General features: G+C 24.4%; 3 protein-coding genes across 6 annotated transcripts; 2 read left to right on the top strand and 1 right to left on the bottom strand.

Moving 5' to 3' along the window:
- Nucleotides 1-1,038: 1,038 nt before the first annotated feature.
- LOC105367597 (uncharacterized) lies at nt 1,039-4,813 on the top strand. The gene is made up of 4 exons (XM_011506364.1): nt 1,039-1,200; nt 1,810-2,045; nt 3,281-3,513; nt 4,771-4,813. Exons 1-4 carry the CDS (start codon nt 1,158-1,160, stop codon nt 4,811-4,813), a joined length of 555 nt encoding a protein of 184 aa, XP_011504666.1. The 5' UTR covers nt 1,039-1,157.
- Nucleotides 4,779-8,228, top strand: LOC105367595 (uncharacterized). The gene is made up of 5 exons (XM_011506363.1): nt 4,779-5,116; nt 6,003-6,392; nt 6,471-6,724; nt 6,810-7,024; nt 7,897-8,228. Exons 1-5 carry the CDS (start codon nt 4,862-4,864, stop codon nt 8,226-8,228), a joined length of 1,446 nt encoding a protein of 481 aa, XP_011504665.1. The 5' UTR covers nt 4,779-4,861.
- Nucleotides 8,229-9,562: 1,334 nt separating this feature from the next.
- On the bottom strand, nt 9,563-16,570 carry Neurochondrin (neurochondrin). Of its 4 annotated transcripts, XM_011505390.1 has the most exons (4): nt 16,201-16,570; nt 10,608-11,091; nt 10,180-10,360; nt 9,563-9,830 (listed from the first exon to the last, which is right to left on the bottom strand). In XM_011505390.1, exons 1-4 carry the CDS (start codon nt 16,315-16,317, stop codon nt 9,719-9,721), a joined length of 894 nt encoding a protein of 297 aa, XP_011503692.1. In that variant the 5' UTR covers nt 16,318-16,570; the 3' UTR covers nt 9,563-9,718. The 4 variants fall into 4 exon arrangements, 2 of the variants coding, with proteins under 2 accessions (XP_011503692.1, XP_011503682.1); XR_913026.1 differs by lacking the exons at nt 9,563-9,830; nt 10,180-10,360 and adding an exon at nt 11,391-11,673 and having other exon boundaries at nt 11,011-11,091; nt 16,201-16,278; XR_913024.1 differs by lacking the exons at nt 9,563-9,830; nt 10,180-10,360; nt 16,201-16,570 and adding exons at nt 11,391-11,673; nt 12,476-14,994 and having other exon boundaries at nt 11,011-11,091.
- Nucleotides 16,571-20,111: the final 3,541 nt, after the last annotated feature.

Genomic DNA, 20,111 nt, shown 5'->3' with positions numbered 1-20,111 from the left:
TTATAAGATTGCTTCTTACGTGTAAAAGATATTGATATAAAAAGCTCAGGTATAAAGTAAAACTAATATTATAAATTATCGTAAATAGCAATAACTTAGACTGACATTACGTAAATATACAAAATATTGTGTTCCATGAGTTTTATATAGACATACACTTGTTTTTTTAATATGTTCATCTGTTTAAAATAAAAAGTTATTAAATGGGGTTTAAGCAATCGTTTCTTAGATTTTATTGTTTAGTAATATAAACTTTATGAAGTCTTGTGTACAGTTATTATAATAAAATTTCATAATAAGTATGTAGTAAAAATTTAAAATGAAATTCAAAATATTTCCTGTCTTACTGTCTCATAAATCAATCCTCAATTTATAATTCGCACGGTTAGAAAGAAAGCCAACAGTGTCTATAGTCGCTGATGGACAATTAATTAATGTGTTGTTTCTTAACTTTACAGAAATAATTTGTGCACAAATTAAACGTACGACGCCAATCGTACAAAATATAAGCGTGCATACAGATTTATTCAAAATTAAATCGTAGATTATATATATATATATATATATATATATATATATATATTTATTTATTTATTTATTTATTTATTTAACTAATGCCTTTACATAATAAATACTTAAAAATAAGTATTATAAGAGTATTTATTTATTTTCCATAACTTTTATTTTAATTCCTTCGCAGTTTAATATATATACAGAGTACAATATTTAGTTTTTATTTATCATCCTGATTAGTACATAAAACTTAAAGTATAAAATTGTATTTATCCTAGTAAGTTTGAGATTTTATTTATATAAAAATTTGATAACTCAGCTTGTTTTATAATTATATATTGTTTTTTTTTATAATTTATAATTATAATAGAAGTTATAATTATAATAATTTCGTTTTATATTTATCACAAATATAATCACATAGATATTAAAACTGAATCTTACCAGCTGGAAATAACAATCACATATCTCTATTGCTAAGTAACGTTTGCCAAACAAAAAGCATAGTGCACGATAAATTAATTTCTTTTTCCTATTAAAACTGCGTTTATGTGGTGCATCAAAATTTTCTCTTAAAGCTTTTATTTTAAAGTGTAAATACATATAAAGTTCTTAATAAGATTGGTGTAAGAAATCTTTAAATTATGACACGATGCTGTCGGGATGATATTAATTTAAAGAGTTCAGGTGATAATCATTAATGATGTACATGAAGTATTGTTCTATACACGAGGTTATGTAATTTTTAATAACATTAAAAAAATTTTTATTATTGTTCGTGTCATAATATTTCAAGTTTAATTTATTATACACTAAAGTATTTAAAAAAAAATTAAAAATTGATTTTATTAAATAATATATTTTGAAAAAATACATTGACCTACATTTATTGAGTTAGAGTTTAATTATGCAAACTTGATATAAACGTACACTTTAAATAGTTTTTCTTTATGCTATTACTTTTTTATAAGAATATATTTTTAATTTTTATGAACAATTTAAAGTAAATATATTTCTCCTATAAAAGATTATATGAATCATGCAAAATTTTGAATGTGAAATGTTTTTAAACTATATAAAATAATTGAATTATTGTACAATTGATAAAATTTATAAATTTTTTTAATACTAATTTACACTAATTTATACTTCAAAACCACTAATTTATATTTCAAAATATAGTAATAATTTATATATCATTTTCCTGTGAATTTTATTAAAAAGAAAACAAATTAATGATTTCCAACATAAATGTATCATATTAATTGTTAATTAATATCTTATGTGAGCAAATAGCTTATAACCAAACTGGTCAAAGTTATGTGGATCAACTTTCTTTACACCGATCTATGTGTACCCATTTGCGTCGTGTGCTTCTAGCAAAAAGTGTTGTTGACTCTAGAAATCCAAAGTACATAAATGCGATGCACAATCGACACAAACCGTCAAGCTATAAGTCCAAATTTTTAGAAGAATGTCCCTCCAATGAAATCATTGAAAAATTGACGTATAACACTGAGCACCGCCCGTCTGTAAGATTTTTACTATACTCTACTAGAGAATAAATTTACATAATATTTTTGCAATATATTCTTGCAAAGAGAATGTAATAGACTGAATTTTATTTTTTTTAAACACAGCTTCATTGTATTTTGTTGAATGGTAATTAAAAATATATACAGTTTTTAAATTTTATAATTTATTTAATATAATAGTACAGAATTTTTGTAATGTATTATTAATATAAACAATAATTTTCTTTCTAATATTTAATTAGAATAATACTGAGATAATACATGTGTACAAACAAAGATGTTTATGATTGCTTTGAAAAATACTTCTTTGTATATATAAAAAAGGAACAATAAAATTTGGAATACTTATATTGTATGATAATATTAAAGATTAGAATTTTTAATATAAATTATTGAAATGTTCATTATCTTTTCAATACCAGAATAATACTAATAATTATTTACTAATTAAATAAAATCTGAATATTGTTTTTATTTTTATTTTATACGTATATAATTTTCATAAAATATAATTTAATTATTTCGCAATATTGAATGAAAATACAGTCTATGTATGTTATGATTACACTCTTAAAAATCTAATTTTTTTATTGTGATTTTATGATGTATTTTATATTTATTTTCAAATTTTCTACATTTTGAAAATTTAATAAGTGATAACTTTTTTTTGTAAATTATTAATTTTAAATTACATATAATAAGGTCGCAACATTTTTATAAAATTAATTTTTAAAGTGTTTATATAAATACAAGTTATTTTGTTTTCTTTTTTAATTTATTATTTATTATTTATCACCAGACACATAAATTTCTTCATTTTATTAGATATTCTTATAGACTATAAATTTTACATTTACTTTCTTATAAATTGATTTTCATACGTCAAAATTTTTTCAAAATTATTTGTGTACAATACAAACACAAAATGCTTTGTGTACAATAAATAATATAAATTAAATAAGTACAGTAATAACATTTTATTTAAGATTTATCAAATGTATTTTATTTATTTAAATAAAAATAATAAAACAAAAATCATGAATTGGTGATTTTTAAAATCTATTATAAGTAATCATTGTATATTTATTGCCCTACATTATAGGTTGACCTATATTGTATAATGTTAATTTCGAAAATGTTGTAACAATGGAGATATGAACTTATTATTACGCATTTAAATATGAATTGGCAAATAAATGAAACATTTAAATCATAGGAAATTATTCTTTTAGGAAATAATTAAAGTACACCCACATAGGAAAATGTCTTCTAAAGAACGAACGTATATTAATGATAGGAATTGCCCTTGTTTACAATTAAACATTGCTAAATCAAAATACATGCATAAAAAATCAGAAGACTACCAAAATTATATGGATCAAGATATAAAAGATATTGCTTCGAAAAGATGGAAATTTTCTAAATCAAAGTATGAATCTTCTGCGTATCGCAGCAATAGACAACGGTAATAATAGATATTTAAATATTGTAATTGTTTATATTAAGCAATTAAACTTAAATATACTAATAATTATCGAAACTACAATCACGAATTTAACTTGATTATTGCAATTACGATAAATTTAAATAAAATACAAAAATACATACATATGGAACGAATATTTTTTTTACTGAAAATTAATATTTAATAAAAAATTTAATAAAAATTTAATAAAAAGATTATTAAAAATGTTTTTAAATATAATAAAAGATAGTATTTTTTAAAAACGTTCTCAACAACTTGTTAGCATAAATAATTATTTGAACATTTTTTACGTGAATAATACACATTCACAGTTTTTTAATATTTTTACATTTAAAATTGTTGTTGAGATTAAAAATTAAAACTTTGAATGTGGTTATTAAAAGTACTATATTATTTGGTTATTTTTATTTATGATTGGTTATTAAAAAAACTTCGCATTCCAACATTTATGTCATTATAAATGATCTTTTAACAAAACTACAATTAAAAAAATGAAAATAAGATTTTATTTATTAAATTTATTAAATTAAATAAGATATTTATTAAAAAAAATAAAAAAAAACAGAAAATGCAATTTATTTTCATTATTTTTTTATATATGATTCAAATTTTCAAAAATGTTTCTAGAAAATACGTTAAAAAGTTTATATTGTTCATTACATAAAATTGTGGTAAATCATTTTCTTTAAAGATTTGATGAAAATTTATTATTATATACTATTTCAAGTAAAATAAAATAAAATAAAAATAGGTATAAATTAAAATGGATATTTTTATAAATTTACTTCAAATTTACAATTATGAAAATATTCTACTGTGCATCAAATACAATAAATTAAAATTGCATTCAACAATATGTTAATATATAAATGATTTTTAATTTGTGTTTATAAATTCCTTTAATATTATTAGTAAATATTATAATTTAATATTATTAAAAGAATTATATAGATTAAGTGAGTAAAATTTATTTTAATTCACTGAAAACGTGAAGGCTATACTACTCTATGAAAAATTTTATAAGGTTGAAAGCGAATAACTATTTTTCAATTATTACATAAATATAATGTATAAGATAATTTATATGTAGAATAAGGTATAGTAATTTAAAAAACCAGACAGTCATATTTTTTACATGAGAGGGAAAGCTTGACAATTCTCATCAGTTATCCAAGAATAAAAGTATTTGAATTATCAAAGTCGAAATTTTTTATCTATATGAAATAAACATTGCAGATCAAAGCACAAACCAGAAAATTTTATTTCCATGTTACTGTGACTTGTAAAAATTTGAACAGTTACACGTTTTAGAAATGAGGGAAAGTGTATGTGCTCGGCACGCTCTGGCAATGATTCATTCTATCCTCCAAGGCATGAAAAGAAAAGAACCAATGAGTATGAAAATAGATGGGACGACAAAAGTTTTGGAAAGTACGTTCAGCGGGGCGAAGAGGAGGCACGTTACGCCAAGTTCGTTTATGATATTACTCAAGACATCGTCCGCAATGGTCTTTATACAGATAAAGAATTAAAAGAAGTTTTTGAGAAACATCTAGAAAGAAGTTCCAGATATTTGAATAAGGTGCATGACATTACATTGCTGTTCATTATTTTGTATGTGGATCTTATTTATTGCTTTTATCTATATGCTTTAAATTCATGCTAGCAATTATAATACAAATAATTATAGAAAGTTTGCTGTATTTTTTATTTTATATTATTATGGTATTTATTATTATTATTATTATATTTAGTAAACATCTAAATTTAATTATGTTTTTAAAATAATTTGATTAAATATAATTTTGAAAGCAAATATATAAATTTATATTCTGTAAAAAATACAAACAAATATATAATTCATGTATAAAAATAAATATTTCTTCTTATTTTTTGTTTTAGTTTTTTTATCAGTAAAAGTAATTACGATTTTTAAATCGTAAAGGTTTTTTCAATTTTCTTAAATTTATTTAAATATAAATAATGCTAATAGCGATAAACTTTTATATTCATATAAAAATTTGACTCGTATTTACATATAAATAAATTAATCATTCAAAAGCATATAGTTTTATAAATATTTGAATAAATTAATCGCTTGAAAACATATTGTTAACTTTTTTGCCAGTAATATAATTCTAACTTTGATTATTTTTTATTAAATATAAAACTCTGTAAATATAATTTGTCGTAAGATTTTATTCACATAAAAGCAAAGGTAATTAATATATTAAATATACTTAATAAAAGAATAGAATTTCCAAATAGTATTTCATCGTTTTTGACATACATATTGTATATCTTAATACGAAGAAGAAAGTTCAAAATTGCTTGTCATTAGTATAATTCTTTTATAATTTATTTAGAAACATTTCTGTTAGTATTAAATAATCTGTATCTTTGTATTATGTAATTTATAAAGTATATTTAATCTACTAAGAAATGATTCATTTTTATTTTATTATTAGCGAAAAATGCTCTATGAAATTTATCAATTGAAAATTTCTCTAAATATAATGGACGATTCCGAAGAGGACGAAATAGAAGCTGATCTCGTCTTTGCTGAAAAATTCTCTAAATTACAAATACCCAAGCCTCCAACACCACCAAAAATTCTTAACGAAAATAAAATTCTTGAAAAATTACAATCATTTAAAGAACAGAAAAATAAAATTCACAAACCGAATTCCTCATTGGGTAGAAAAAGTGTTGTCCTGATCGATGCTAATCCAGAGTTCATGGTTACTGAACGGGACGTTCTTTCCACTTTGATGGATAATCATGTGGATCCTGAACAAATACAGCGTATTTATAGACATCTTTTTCAAAGGAGCAAGGATATGTCTCTTTGTGAAGCTGTCAGGAAATCTATTTAAAAAAATAATATATAATATAAGACTAATATACCAACAAATTAACAATAAACATCATTTTAGGTACAAGTTGGAAAAGAAGTTTCATACACCCATCGTTTAAAGCAAATAGATAGAGGTATCAGTACGATATCATTGGATAATGCTTATATAAAAGAAAGATTACAAGGAATTCTTCGAAATCAGAATAAAACATATTTGGATGAAATATCTACACAAACAATGTATTATAAAAACGATTATATAAATAATAAAAGGGATGAAATTTCAGAAACATTTGAACAATTGAAAAATGATGAATGTGACTGTAAATTAATGTAGGTTTAATTTCTGTTTTATAATATTATTTATTTATGACAATCATATGCGATTCTGAAACATTTTATTCTTATGACTTTGTAGAAAACGCATAGATTATAATGAAAAGGAAATACAACCAAGCTTCTTCAAAATTCCTATTCAGAAAATAAATTCCTTCAACAAGAAATTTAACATTATTGATAAAAAAATTATGAATAAAAGGAGTGAATTATTAAAATCAAGATCTAGTAAAATAGAATATCACCAAAGGAATAATGTTTCAGAAAATCTACAGTGTTTAGATGATAATTCTACAGGTATTTTTATTTATTTAATGATTCTACCAAAATTTTGTAATTAATTTTGATAATATATTTTATGTATAAATTCAATAGTTTAAAAGCAATTCCTATTTTATATATTAATAATTTCGACATTATTAATCACTTTATTTATATTTATAACAGAATATTTTATATACAAAATTAGTAAGTTTTTTTTATCATTTTAAGTTAATCATATTAAAATTATGTCTATAATTTAATTTTTAAATAACATTGCATTGATTTTAAATTTATTTATTTTATTTTGAGGCTATTAATTTATATATATATATATATATATATATATATAATGATTATAAAAAATATAAGTGTACTTTATAGAATTTGAATTAATATTGTTTTTCATAAATGATATTCGTTTTAATTAAAGAAGTTTTACAAAAACTATTTTGAATATATTTTTTAGTGAAATATTTATAACTTATGATTTAAAATAATATTATAATAATCATAGTCAAATTTATTAAAATTTTCATGGAATAATTTTGATTCATTTTGTTATTGTCGCATTTGAAATCAAAATAGGTTTATAAAAGGAAATCGAATAAAATTTAAAATAATGATAAAATGAATGAAATTTTGAATAGTGCAATTTATACAATTATATTATTTATTTACATTTAATATTAGTTAAAGATAAATTCATATATTTAAAATTTTTTGTTATTAATTAATTTTTCTTAAGAAGTATTTTAAAAATATGATAATTTATTAGAAAAAAATTAATATTTAATTATAAAATATATTTAACATATCGAAATCAAAACAAGTTTAGGCTTAAAATTTATTTTATTTATCTTGGTAATATATATTATATTAAAATATATGCTTTTTCATTTATATAGACAAAAATAAAAATTCTAGCACAGTTGATAATGGCGATTTTTATCAAATTGCATTAGTAGAAGAAAACGAAGGGGTTGAAGAGGAAATCGAATCCAATATTTCCAATTTGTCAGAAAAATCAAAGATGTCGTCGACTACTCAAAAGGAAGATAAGTCGTTTAACGAAGATGAAAATAAAGATGACAGCACTTCTATAGTGAGTGAAATGTCGCACGAAAGTCTGAAATATTCAGACAACTTTTCGAATGCTTCGGAATCGAACAGCAACATCGATATTAATTTTATAACCAATGTAAAATTACCGTTATCAGTATCTAAAGACAAGGTGTGAAAGTTTACTTAGCGTTACGCATTGTTTTTTAATAGACTACTCGTATGTTATTAAACTCCGTTCAAAGGTGAACAAACAACGGTATTTCTCAATTAAGGATTACGTTGACAATCTTGGTCTAACTGATAATAAGGCGACTTGGAAACTCAAAAGTAGTTCCGATTCGTCGTCTATATCAATCCTTTCGGGGACTAAAGTAATCTCGTGTACGACACGGCCAGAATCAATTCCAACAAAAACCGGTGCAGTCGATAGAACAATTAAAAAGCGTACGAGTTGGGGTATAAGTGGATTCAAAGCTATAGGTACATGGAATGAAAGGATGACTGAATTTTCCAACGATTTTAATATAAGCCCAACATACTATTGCAATACAAAGTGTCGAGTACCAACGGTAGATAAAATTTGCGCTGATAGTTGCAAATTCGTTCAAATGAATTGCAAAAATTTCCCGAAGCCAACAAACTGTTTAAATAAAGTTGAAAGCAGTAATACTTCTAATAGTTTATGAAACTATTTTGTAGCTATACATTGTTTAGAGAACGTTATTGATTTTAGTAATTTTTAAATCATTAAAAATTTTTAAATGGATTTAATAATTCATTTTTTCCTTTTCTTTCTATATTTTTAGTCATTTAAATATTTAAAATTGTATACTGTAATTAGTGAAAATTAGAATATTTTTAGTTTGCATATTTTTAAATAATAAATTTCAAATACAAATTTTTAGCATCACGTTTTTTAAATTAATTATTATCAAATTGGATTAAAATTTTATAATAAATATAAACTATTTTTTTAAAATAAGTTATATTAATTATATAAATCTATTTAAAAATAAATAAAAGATAAATTAATATACTCGATCATTAATTGTTATATAAAGAAACTAAAAATATTTTTATTTTGTATATTATAATATTTTTTGGAATGAATAATTTATACACTAAAAAATAATTAAAACTTATTTCTTAATAATGTTTTATTTCAATCAAAAAGACAGAACTTTTTATATACTTGTATATGTTACAGTACTATTGTAGATTAATGATTTGATACATATGCTCAACAATAAAATGTACAGTGAAAAAATATACTTTAATATACATATTATAAAGTAGACTATTTTAATGTTTGAGCTCTTCCTATTGTACATATGTGTACAGAATCACCAAATAATTCAAATACTTAGTTATGTATTATTTGTTTTTAATATATTTTACATCAAGTGATAAACAGAATGAGACTTGAAAAGATATTATACTAGTATTTGTTCATTTTAGTATTTTCCTATGCATACATATATGCACTTTATTTTGTACATTTATTACATGTTTTTTTTTAATATACATGCACATTAATGAAGATATGATTTATCCACAAATTTATTTGAAAAATCACTATTATAGAGCTTACTTGCTAATTTTTAAGGCTGCTTAAATTCTTGTACCATGAAAATTGACATTTAACTCACTAGAGTGCATCCACATTTAACTTCCTGGTTGAATCTTAATATATAAGACAACTAAATCTTCCAGCATCAACAGCAATATAGAATCTAGTTTTTTATGTAAATATGCTTCAATACTAAAAAATCCAATACTAGATGTGGAAGAGGAAATATTTTTACATTATATAAGAAAATAATTATAAACTAAAGAAATCACAAAAATGCAGTGTCATATATACGTTACGAAAATACGTAACATAATATCATAGTAATATTAAAAAATAAAAAATAAAGGAATACTCAAATTTGAGAAAATCTGAAAATGTGAATACAGGTATGATACAACCTATTATCAATAGTAAAAAAATAGTTTTATCAGTGATTCTTTTTCCTACTTTTCTTTTCAAAAATTTGTTTAATATTTGACTGTATTAAATATCAGTGAAACCCATTTCTTTGATTTTAATCGCTTATCTATAATGTCATTTACGATCTTCTTACATGCCATCTGAAGCATTAGATGAGGAATCTTCGTATTCATGTGCATCTGGTCCATGGCTTAAGACTTTTACTAAATCAGTAACTTGCTTTATTATATGGTTTGGTTTTGGCCCATTAGTGACAAGACAATTGTCACCAAATGGTACCCAAACAGTTCCTGCAAACCCAGCTTCAATACCACCTAAGACATTATAAAATTATGATATTATTGATTTTAATAATGTATAATAAATTAACGAATTTTTTATTTTTATTTAATTTTTTTATGTTATGAATTTTACCAATATATAAAAAACTTATACAAGTATTTACATACTACTATAGTATTGTTCAATATATTACTGCAAATTATTTTCTTAATCCATTAATACGGATTCTGTAAACATAAGATTATTATTTTTTCAAATTTCAATTTTCGTGAATCTCACCTAGAATGTCAGTCTCTAACTTATCCCCCACCATTATACAATTTTCTGGGTTAACTTGGAGATATCGACAGGCTTCTTCAAAAATTCTAGCTTCTGGTTTTTCCCATGGTACATCACCAGATACTAAAATGACGTCGAAATATTGTTGCAAATGGAGTTTACGAATTTTTTCCCATTGAGCATTTGATGGCCCATTTGTAATTAAACCCAAGAGATATTTCTTCCTTAACTGATGTAGCATAGTAACTGTGTCGGGTCTGAGTGCCAAGTAATAGTACCGTAAAGACAGCCATCTTTCGTAAGTTTCTTTGACAAGATAGCAATATTTTTCACCAAGTGCTTTGTTCCACAGTGAAGATCTCCAAGTATCTAGGCTAAATGCAACGTTGTCAGGACACTTTCTGAACTGCTTAAGATAGGATGAGACGATCTTGTTGGAACAATCTTGTGGTAATCCATACTCCTTAGTAAGTTCCTCTGCAAGCTGTTGGTAATCAGGAAAAGTCATCATTGATTTTAATTCTTTTAACTCAATTGGTAGAGCAATTTAGGAAAATGGCCCATGATTAATTTTAATATTGTTTGAGACAGAATATGTAAAGACAGAAAATGTTTTATCACATTCAATAAAACTCAAAATATTTAATTTCTTTATTAAGTACAGTTTTTACTTTAAGAAATGAATTGAATATTATTGAATGTGATCTCTGAAAAATAAACAAAATTTTGGGATTAAGGAATTTGAGCGGTCAATGAGGACTCTTAATTCTTATTAATGATTACCTATAAAATGCATTGATTCATTCAAATACTCAAGCTGACTAATTGGACTCTTGAAGTGGCATCCATGGACACTGCTGTAATCACAACAAAATCAGTTGTGCCAACAACAGACTTATTGGATAATTTAAAATTCTTTACAATTAGCGTGTGAAGATTTTCTTGAAGATGCTGTTCTCTGTGATTAAAATAAGCAAGAGGCTCAAGAAGAGGTCTTCAGAAACATTATAAAATGTATAAAGAAGATCTCTTAAAAGACTATTGATTCGCGCTCAAACTATATGATCTGAAATTGAGAAATTACTTATGATATTTAGGACAGGTAAATAATTGATCAAATGCAATTTTATGAAATTAATACATTTAATTAAAAATTTCTTTTAATACAAATGTTTAACAAATAAACATGAATATATATTGTTATTAATATAACATTTACAATTCTATTTTAAATAATTTTGATATTAATTGTTCTATATTTATTAAGGAATATTCTAATATAAAAAAAATATACTAAAGGCACTTTATATTTTTAATTATAAATACCAAAGGTTTTATACTCATTTTATACATAATAAAAAACGTTAAAAGCCAAACTCTGAAAAAGCATAGATTTGTTATATGCCAGCATGCTATTCTCAGATATGACGTTCTTTATTTCTCTCTCTCCCTCTATATATATATATATATATATATATATATCAGAATCACAAACTCTATAAGCATTACTGTTATCAATCCCATTTTATACAAAATTGAAATCAACATCATATATAGCGAGATGTGAAATTTTTTTATAAATATAAAATCTATCTATAAAGAAAATATCTCTTTTTTATGAAAAAATATGTTTTTTAAACTGTTATTTTTGGTGGAATAATATAAAAATTCGCAAGCACAAATTAATTTTGATAATTTTTTATACAATATATAATGTTCATATTTAATACAGTATTTGACAATATCAAATTTATTTTAGTAATAATATATGCACACTCTTCACAGTTTAATTAAATGACAAAACATTTGGATACAATAAATAGCAGTTATCTGTACAAGATATTATAAAGTAATATATATTTAATCGCCAAACAAATGTTTTCCAAGTTCCATCATACGATGATTTCTGCAAACGGTCAAAGCACCTGCTTTCTTTAATACAGATGCAACACTTGTATCAGCTTTAACTAAATGACATAATAAATCTTCAAATGCTGATTTAACATTCGGCTGTAGTCCTCCAATCTTAACTTTCTTTAAACTATCTATGATTCCTTCTGTCCAACCTGATTCAATTGCAAATTCTGAGAGCCAAGGAACCATTTGCAATACACCAGCCATTGTTTGCATTCCTAAGAACCATAATTCCATAATTTCCATCCAATGTTCCTTATACAATATATTTACTACTAATGCTGTTGGATCATTGCTTTCATCCACCATGTAAGCATCCCATAAAAATCGAATAGTGGCTTGAATGTAACGGCATATTGAAAAATCATTTTTCTTTATACGTTTAGCTTGTTGTTTCATTAATAAAAGTCCAAGAATAGCTAAGTTACCATGAAGAACTAAGTTTTCTGATCTTTGTTTAAGTTCTGGTAAACTGTCAAAGATGAATTTAAGCAAATTAATAAATGTTGTGGATTCTTCAACTAACTTTGCTTCCAAAACGGTTATATTCATTAGAATATTACAAATTGAAACCATAGCACTTCTCGAATCCTTCATTTCTTCTAAAATATATGGTTCTAATTCTTTTATAGGTTCTTTAAGAGCTTTAAGTCGTTCAGCTTTTGGTACAGGTGGTTTTTTATAATGAACAATGGACCAATGATAAGACAAACATTCAAATAATACTTCATCTTGTTTATGTTTTAATAATATTTTTCTAGCATCTTCTTCAATAGCAAGATGACACAAAGCTGGTAATAGTAATCTCAACACATCAATATCACTTAATGGATCACATTTTTCAGATTCTTCAGAAATTATTTCTGATGTTTTTGATATAGCTTTTTTGGCAATTTTTTTATTACGATGTTTATAAAAGGTATCATTAGCAATGGTTAAAACAAAGGGTAGAATAGCATGAACTTGACAGCGCAATGCAGATGTTTCTTGAGTTAACCAAGCAGCTAAAACTCTTACCATAGCACAGACAAATATACGTTCTTTTATGTCTGTTAATTCCTTCATTTTTGATAATGATGTAAGAAGTCCAAGCACAGCTGCAAATGCTCCTTTTAATGCTGTATATAAAGATTGTTTTTCCTTTTGTTCCAAATCTAATTGGTCAGTTATAATATAAGATAAAGATATTTCTAAAATCATAAAACATGCTACAATAAGATCAGCAGAAACTATTACAGTCTTTATTTGTTTTCCTTCTATCTGCATTTTAACTTCGATCGATGCTAGCTGAATTAACAAAAGAAAGAAGGTTTTAGGTTTTTCTTCATCAGATAAAGCCCAGTCAACACCTAATAACTCCAACATTATAGATGAAAGTTTTAATGCTGGATCTCTTTGAACCTTTCCAATTTTTGATGTAAGGATATCATTTAATCCTTTATATATGCTTTGAGGCCAAGATTCATTTTTAGCACTTTCAGTAATGGTATCTTGTCTACAAGAAGCAAGCAGAGCCTGCAATATAGAGCAAAGTTTAAATTTTCTTTCATCATAATCAGTTTCAAAATCTAAAGCAATCTTATTAATAATTGCATGAAATGGCACTGTATTATTTGCATCCCAAACTTTAGGTCCAAACTCATTAACTAGAGTTACTAAGATGTTTAGAGCTTCATCTGTCTTGAAACTCTTCTCTGCATATATTTCACACATTTTTGGAATAGCTTTTTGTTCAATTAATACTTTTTGTCCAGGATAAAACTTAGCAATATTTTGTAGACAACTGTATGCTTCACTTACAATTATTAATGTATCGTCAGGGGCATCTTCATCTGCGTTTTCAACTATTTCTAAAAGTGCAGGGGTATGTCCAATCATATCAGGATGAGAAGCCAATACTGAATCTCTACAAAATGCAGAAAGAATAGATAAGGCTACAGATTTATATACTTCTGCTGGACAATCAACAGGCACATTATTGCTGATTAATAACTTTCTGATAAACTTTGCACCAATTGCTTCAAAAAGTAATTTTTTGGCAGCTGATGAACAATTTTTTGCATTTACTAATTTTGTAACCATAAATAAAGCTGCAAATTTTTCAGAATCTCCATTGACCATTTTTAACAAAGTAATACATTTGTTTACTTCCTCAGAAATATTTTCAGCACTATGGCACTCCATTTTCAACTAAATTCCAGCTAATATTCTTGAATAGTTGAATATTGTTTTACACAGTCATCACGATGAAGAGCACAAAATTAATGAAAAGTTGATTTGTCAGCATTCCTCTATTTTTTTGTAAAACAGATTGTAGCCAACTGGCACCACTCCTACAGAACTAAAAGTTTTCTTCTAGCCTTGCCCTTTAGTGCTTTAATATCAAAGCATAAAAATAGCACATAATTAAGAGAGCTTCTAAAATTAGTTTTAGATGAGACAATCTCTTAAAGAATACTAACCATAGAATTCAAAATTAAAGTTATTAAGTTATATAAATGCATAAACTGCAATAAGTTTTGGTGAAAAAGTGAAATGATTACGAACATACCATGACAACGATATTAAATAATCAAATGGACAGGCAACTTATTCCGTTCTCCTTTTAATTAAAGAAAAAATGCTTAAATTATTACGTACGTTGAAATAATATATAACAAGTATCTGAAGTTGAATCAATCGCTTCTTAAAAATTTTTTCTCAAACAGCTAGTGTAACTTTCGACAAGATTTAATACAGAGGTGAACTAAATCGTCCGACAGATTGTCTCTCTACAGTTCTCTCTCTCTCTCTCTCTCCAGCTAATTTTCCTGCTTTCTCATTCGACGGTCCATCGTTTTTCATTTTCTCCTCTTCTTCGTTGTCGTCGTTCTCGACGTGATCTAAAATAATCGCGCAAGAAAATGCTATATTGGGTATCGGTTCGTGTTACGCTCTTGGCTTCTCTACTCTATTTTTGCTTTTGTACACGCGTCGAGAATAAATGCGCAGTAATAGTCGCAGATTCATGAAGAAATGCGTGTTCGCTCACATCGGGCAGCAAGGTTTAAATATGTTTCTTTTTTCTACTTCGATCAAGAATTCATCTGAAGTTGGACGCGTAACTCACAAGCTTAAGAACTACGTGTCATATTTTTACACGTGCATTTATATGCACATATTGATTTCAGCATACTCATGCATACATATTCATTTTACGTCAAATATAGATCTGAGCTTTACTCTATCTACGTTGGCATTTACTTCGTGGTAAAACTAGTCTTGTATTACGGATAATTGGGCAATAGGAATTCTTTATATGAAGAAATTTAGTCTAGGATAAATATGAGCTCGTTTTAATGCAAGGATAGTAAATATACAAGTTCGACGTCGTCTGCTGAAATATGATGCGTGTGTGCTTACTGAAGGGTTTAACGTCTTTTGTGGCGTCCATCGTGTAACACATTCCACCAGATATTGCTGTGCATGTTTAATTTCCACTTTCGATGATAAGTTGCTGACTCTTATTATGTTTCACTCACAGCACTCATTTGTAAGATACGGATTTCTTGCAAATATACGTATGTGTATTGTTGGGCCAAGGATTAAGGAACAGGGGTAGAGATAAAAAATGCTTGCAGAGATACATTTTAAGAAATTATAGTGGTAGGAAGATCGAATGCAAACTAATGGATTATACCTTGCGACAGGCTAAACTGTCCCCTTTTCTGGTCTCAATGAGGGTGTTGTCCAGATCGAAGAAGAGCGCGCTGGCGGCAGAGTTTGGTCCATTGTCGCGCGCTCGAAAACCAGCCATTTGTTTCACGCCTTTTTCTTTCTGAAAAACACACGAAATTTCCGTAGCGTTTGATAGGCTACAAGGAGAGGTGACTCGGATCCCTCAATATTTTTGCACTCTTCTCCGTTAATCCCCTCTTTTTACTTTTTTAAAGACGATCGAGCTCTCAAGGAGTTTTAATTGAATAAAGCACGCAGGCGCGTTACGCTCTTTGCTTATTCAGTGATTGTGAAAGCAGATTATACGTTCAATATTTTTAAAGATGGCTCTGCTGTTTAGCTAAGTTGGTCAACATGCACTATGTTGAATTTAACCGATCAGAAAACCAAAATTTGTACTATTGGCATTCTGAATTTTTCCAATTATTATTATATATATATAAATTCATAATTTCCAAAATATCTGTATACCAATGTATACAGATTTTATTTTTTTTAATATTATAACATGCTTCATTCTTTAGCTCTCTATTTATATAGTTTTCAGTAACATTATTTGACAGAGATTGTACGCGATTTATATAAAGTACAAAATTCAAACATCATTCGTAAAAGAAATGGGACCACGGCCCATTAAATGTAATAATTAAATGAGAATAATTAAAAAATGCGATTGTATCTAAATAATGTAGAAATAGTGATTAAGAAAAGGCAATTTTTTGAAAATATCAATGTATAACAAAATTTAATATGTATTTTTATCTAAGCTATTTATAAACTTTATTCTATGTATAATCGAGTTAAAACATTTAAAATAAAAAAATTTATGGTAATAAAGATTGCTTAGAATTAACAAACATACTAGAAAATATAACATTCATTTCTGTCCAACGAGTGTTATGAATATAAAATTTCTATTATATAATTTAGGAAGTTATATGAAGCAAACATATATTTATGAGAATCTATCATAGTATTTATAGTAAATTTCCCGGAATACTAAAATTAGAATCAATGTCAATTTTATTAAATAATACAAGAACATTCAAATATTTGAATATTTTTAAAATAAAAAAAATAATATTAGAAAGAAATGTACATTAAAATGAATTTATTTAATTTTATTTTTATTTAAGATAAAAAGTATTATGATTAATACATTTAAAAATTTTATGGCACAATTTATATAGATAATACTTATTAACAATTGGTTCATGAATGGATATTAATCAATAAAATTAAAAAAATAATAGATTTGTGATATATGATACTGTTAGGTATTTTACTATTTAATGACATTGATTAAATATTTTCATTATTTAATTCCATAATACAAGAAAATTTATTTGAAGAATATTGTGTAAAAATACTTATATTTATATAGTATTTTTATGTATCTTCTTTGTATGCATTCTCTTTTAAATTAACATATTTACGTAAAGTTTAGTTTAAAATTTTTTTGAATTATATGATATATGGTACTTATATATTACATTCATGAAGTAAATATGCACTTTCTATCTTTATAGATTCTATCTATATTTCTATCAATATTTAATTTAATAATATTATATTACATAAATAATAATTCCACTATTTAACAACAGGTCAGCACAAGTTAGGAATATTTTTACAGTTATGATATATTAAAAGATAAAATTCTTCAAATTTTTTATGTTTAATATATTTTATAATATACGTAATATCATTTATAATAAATTAAAATTGTTATTTTCATATATTTAGTAAAACACAACATTTAATATACTTATAAAATGTTAATTTTAATTATTTCTATTTAATTGCTTATTTAGATTTTATTTATTAGTTACATAGATGTGTATTTATTATAAATTTGTAATTATTTGATAGAAACGATAAAAGAAAGATTATATACAAAATTTATAATTTAAGTATTTGTCTTTAGTTTCCATCAACTAAAATATTTTTCATATATATAAATTTCTTATAAAATACGATCTGAATAATCTTAGAAAATAGGAAATTCAGATATTTATCAATAATGGAATATTGAAAATAGATTTATGCATAACTATATAAACCAATAATAATAATAATATTGTAATCAATTTATACAATTTAAAAAAGTCGTTATCCAGTTTTATTTATTTCGTCATTTTAGTAAATTTTTATTATTTTTAAGACATTATTTTTAAATATTATTATCAAATATTATTGCAATATATAATATATAATATATAATATAATAATTTTTACCATTAAAAAAATTAAAATTACTATTAGCATGAGGTTTTTTCATTTTTAGAAAATAAATTATTATAATAAAGTGCGTTGATAAACCAAAAGTTTGTTTTCAAAGACTTAAATTGCTGAGTCTGCATTTATTACATATTTATAGACTGGGTAAAGCTTGAGAATGATTATAATTATGCAAAAATATATAATAATGTAAATAATTTAGTGAAAATGAGTGTGAGAAGTAAATAGTATATTATTCTTATGATACGCACATTAAATAAAAGTAACAAGGGTATTCTGAAGTCTGTCCTGACTGGTTAAGATTATAATTATCTCGAATTCCGTCTCATTAACTTTTTTTTTTTAATTTTAGGACTTTAAATTTACTTGCATTTTTTTATATTATTTGTTTAATACGATAAAAGTTCTTTTACATACTATAAAATGTTTTATATTATACGCTTTAGATAAAAAAAACATAAAAATATGCTGTAAATATATTTTATTGAAAAAAACTTAAGATATATTTTGCAATTATAATATAATCATTTAAATAAATCTAACTTATTTGTGATAAATCATAGAATGAAAAAATAATGAATATAAACATATCGAATTAAAAAAAATAATATAAACATAAATATATATATACCCTGATAAGAATATTAAGCAGCTACATATTTAATCTTATGTATGCCAAATAAATTTTATGTACTACTTGCTCATAATGAATTGCGAATCTTTTAGAATTAAATTAATTAAAAAAAAAACATTTATATTTTTATTTTGTATATTGAAATGCAATTTTATGTCATATAAATAAACTTAATATAACAATTAACATCGTTCGCATTCCATTTAATTTAATTTGAATAATATATATAATTAATATAAATGAAAATAAATGATCAAAGAGAAAGATACTTTAATAATCATATCAGTACTCTGCGTTGCATTTACGATTTACAATCAAATATATGTACCTTGGTTAAATATCAAAGACGTGTTCTCATCGTTTTTAAATTACCAATTCAAAGGTATACGTAAAAAAATGAAAATGTAGCAGTGTTCATTGCCTATTTCAAGCATCACAATTGCGTTAAGTATGTGATTTTTATGCAGGAAAATCGACATTTTCCTGATTGACCGACATATCTTTAAGCACGAGTAATTAAAATCTCACTGAAATTTTTAATAAACCATTGTCGACACTGACAATATTCAGCCCACTTATAATCAGGTGAAATATCAGTTAACAAATAAATATGAGATACGAGTTCTCTGCAAGATTTTCAATATTTTAACGGAATACTTTATAAAATAGAATATAAATACAAGTTTAAGGATAAAATTGTTATTAAATTTCGAACACTTCATACATGAAAGATCATGCTAAATTAAAATGGAAGAATATGGAATATATTAATTTTTTTTCTTCTTATAATTATGTTTTTTTTGTTAGGTACAAGAATCGGAAACAAAACAATTAAAAATTTTTTAAGAATTATGTATACAATGTTTGAATTATGGATATTATTATAATCATTAGAATTTAATACGTTTAATTATGTATTTATTTGATTGAATCATAAAATAATATTACAATATAATTTTATATTATTTATGAGTATTTTTAAAACTGGATACATTCTG

Source organism: Ceratosolen solmsi, unplaced genomic scaffold (assembly GCF_000503995.2).
Source record: "Ceratosolen solmsi marchali unplaced genomic scaffold, CerSol_1.0 scaffold7, whole genome shotgun sequence".
Lineage (NCBI taxonomy): Eukaryota > Metazoa > Arthropoda > Insecta > Hymenoptera > Agaonidae > Ceratosolen > Ceratosolen solmsi.
This window is presented reverse-complemented; position numbering and strand designations above follow the sequence as displayed.

Excerpts from the sequence above, each read along its gene's own strand:
- LOC105367597 (XM_011506364.1), top strand. The coding sequence starts at position 1,158 with ATGACACGATGCTGTCGGGATGATATTAATTTAAAGAGTTCAG. Across the intron at positions 1,201-1,809 it reads TATTAATTTAAAGAGTTCAG|CTTATAACCAAACTGGTCAA; the intron begins GTGATAATCATT and ends GTGAGCAAATAG. Across the intron at positions 2,046-3,280 it reads ACACTGAGCACCGCCCGTCT|GAAATAATTAAAGTACACCC; the intron begins GTAAGATTTTTA and ends TTATTCTTTTAG.
- LOC105367595 (XM_011506363.1), top strand. The coding sequence starts at position 4,862 with ATGTGCTCGGCACGCTCTGGCAATGATTCATTCTATCCTCCAAGGCAT. Across the intron at positions 6,725-6,809 it reads GAATGTGACTGTAAATTAAT|AAAACGCATAGATTATAATG; the intron begins GTAGGTTTAATT and ends ATGACTTTGTAG. Across the intron at positions 7,025-7,896 it reads TTTAGATGATAATTCTACAG|ACAAAAATAAAAATTCTAGC; the intron begins GTATTTTTATTT and ends TCATTTATATAG.
- Neurochondrin (XM_011505380.1), bottom strand. The coding sequence starts at position 14,705 with ATGGAGTGCCATAGTGCTGAAAATATTTCTGAGGAAGTAAACAAATGT.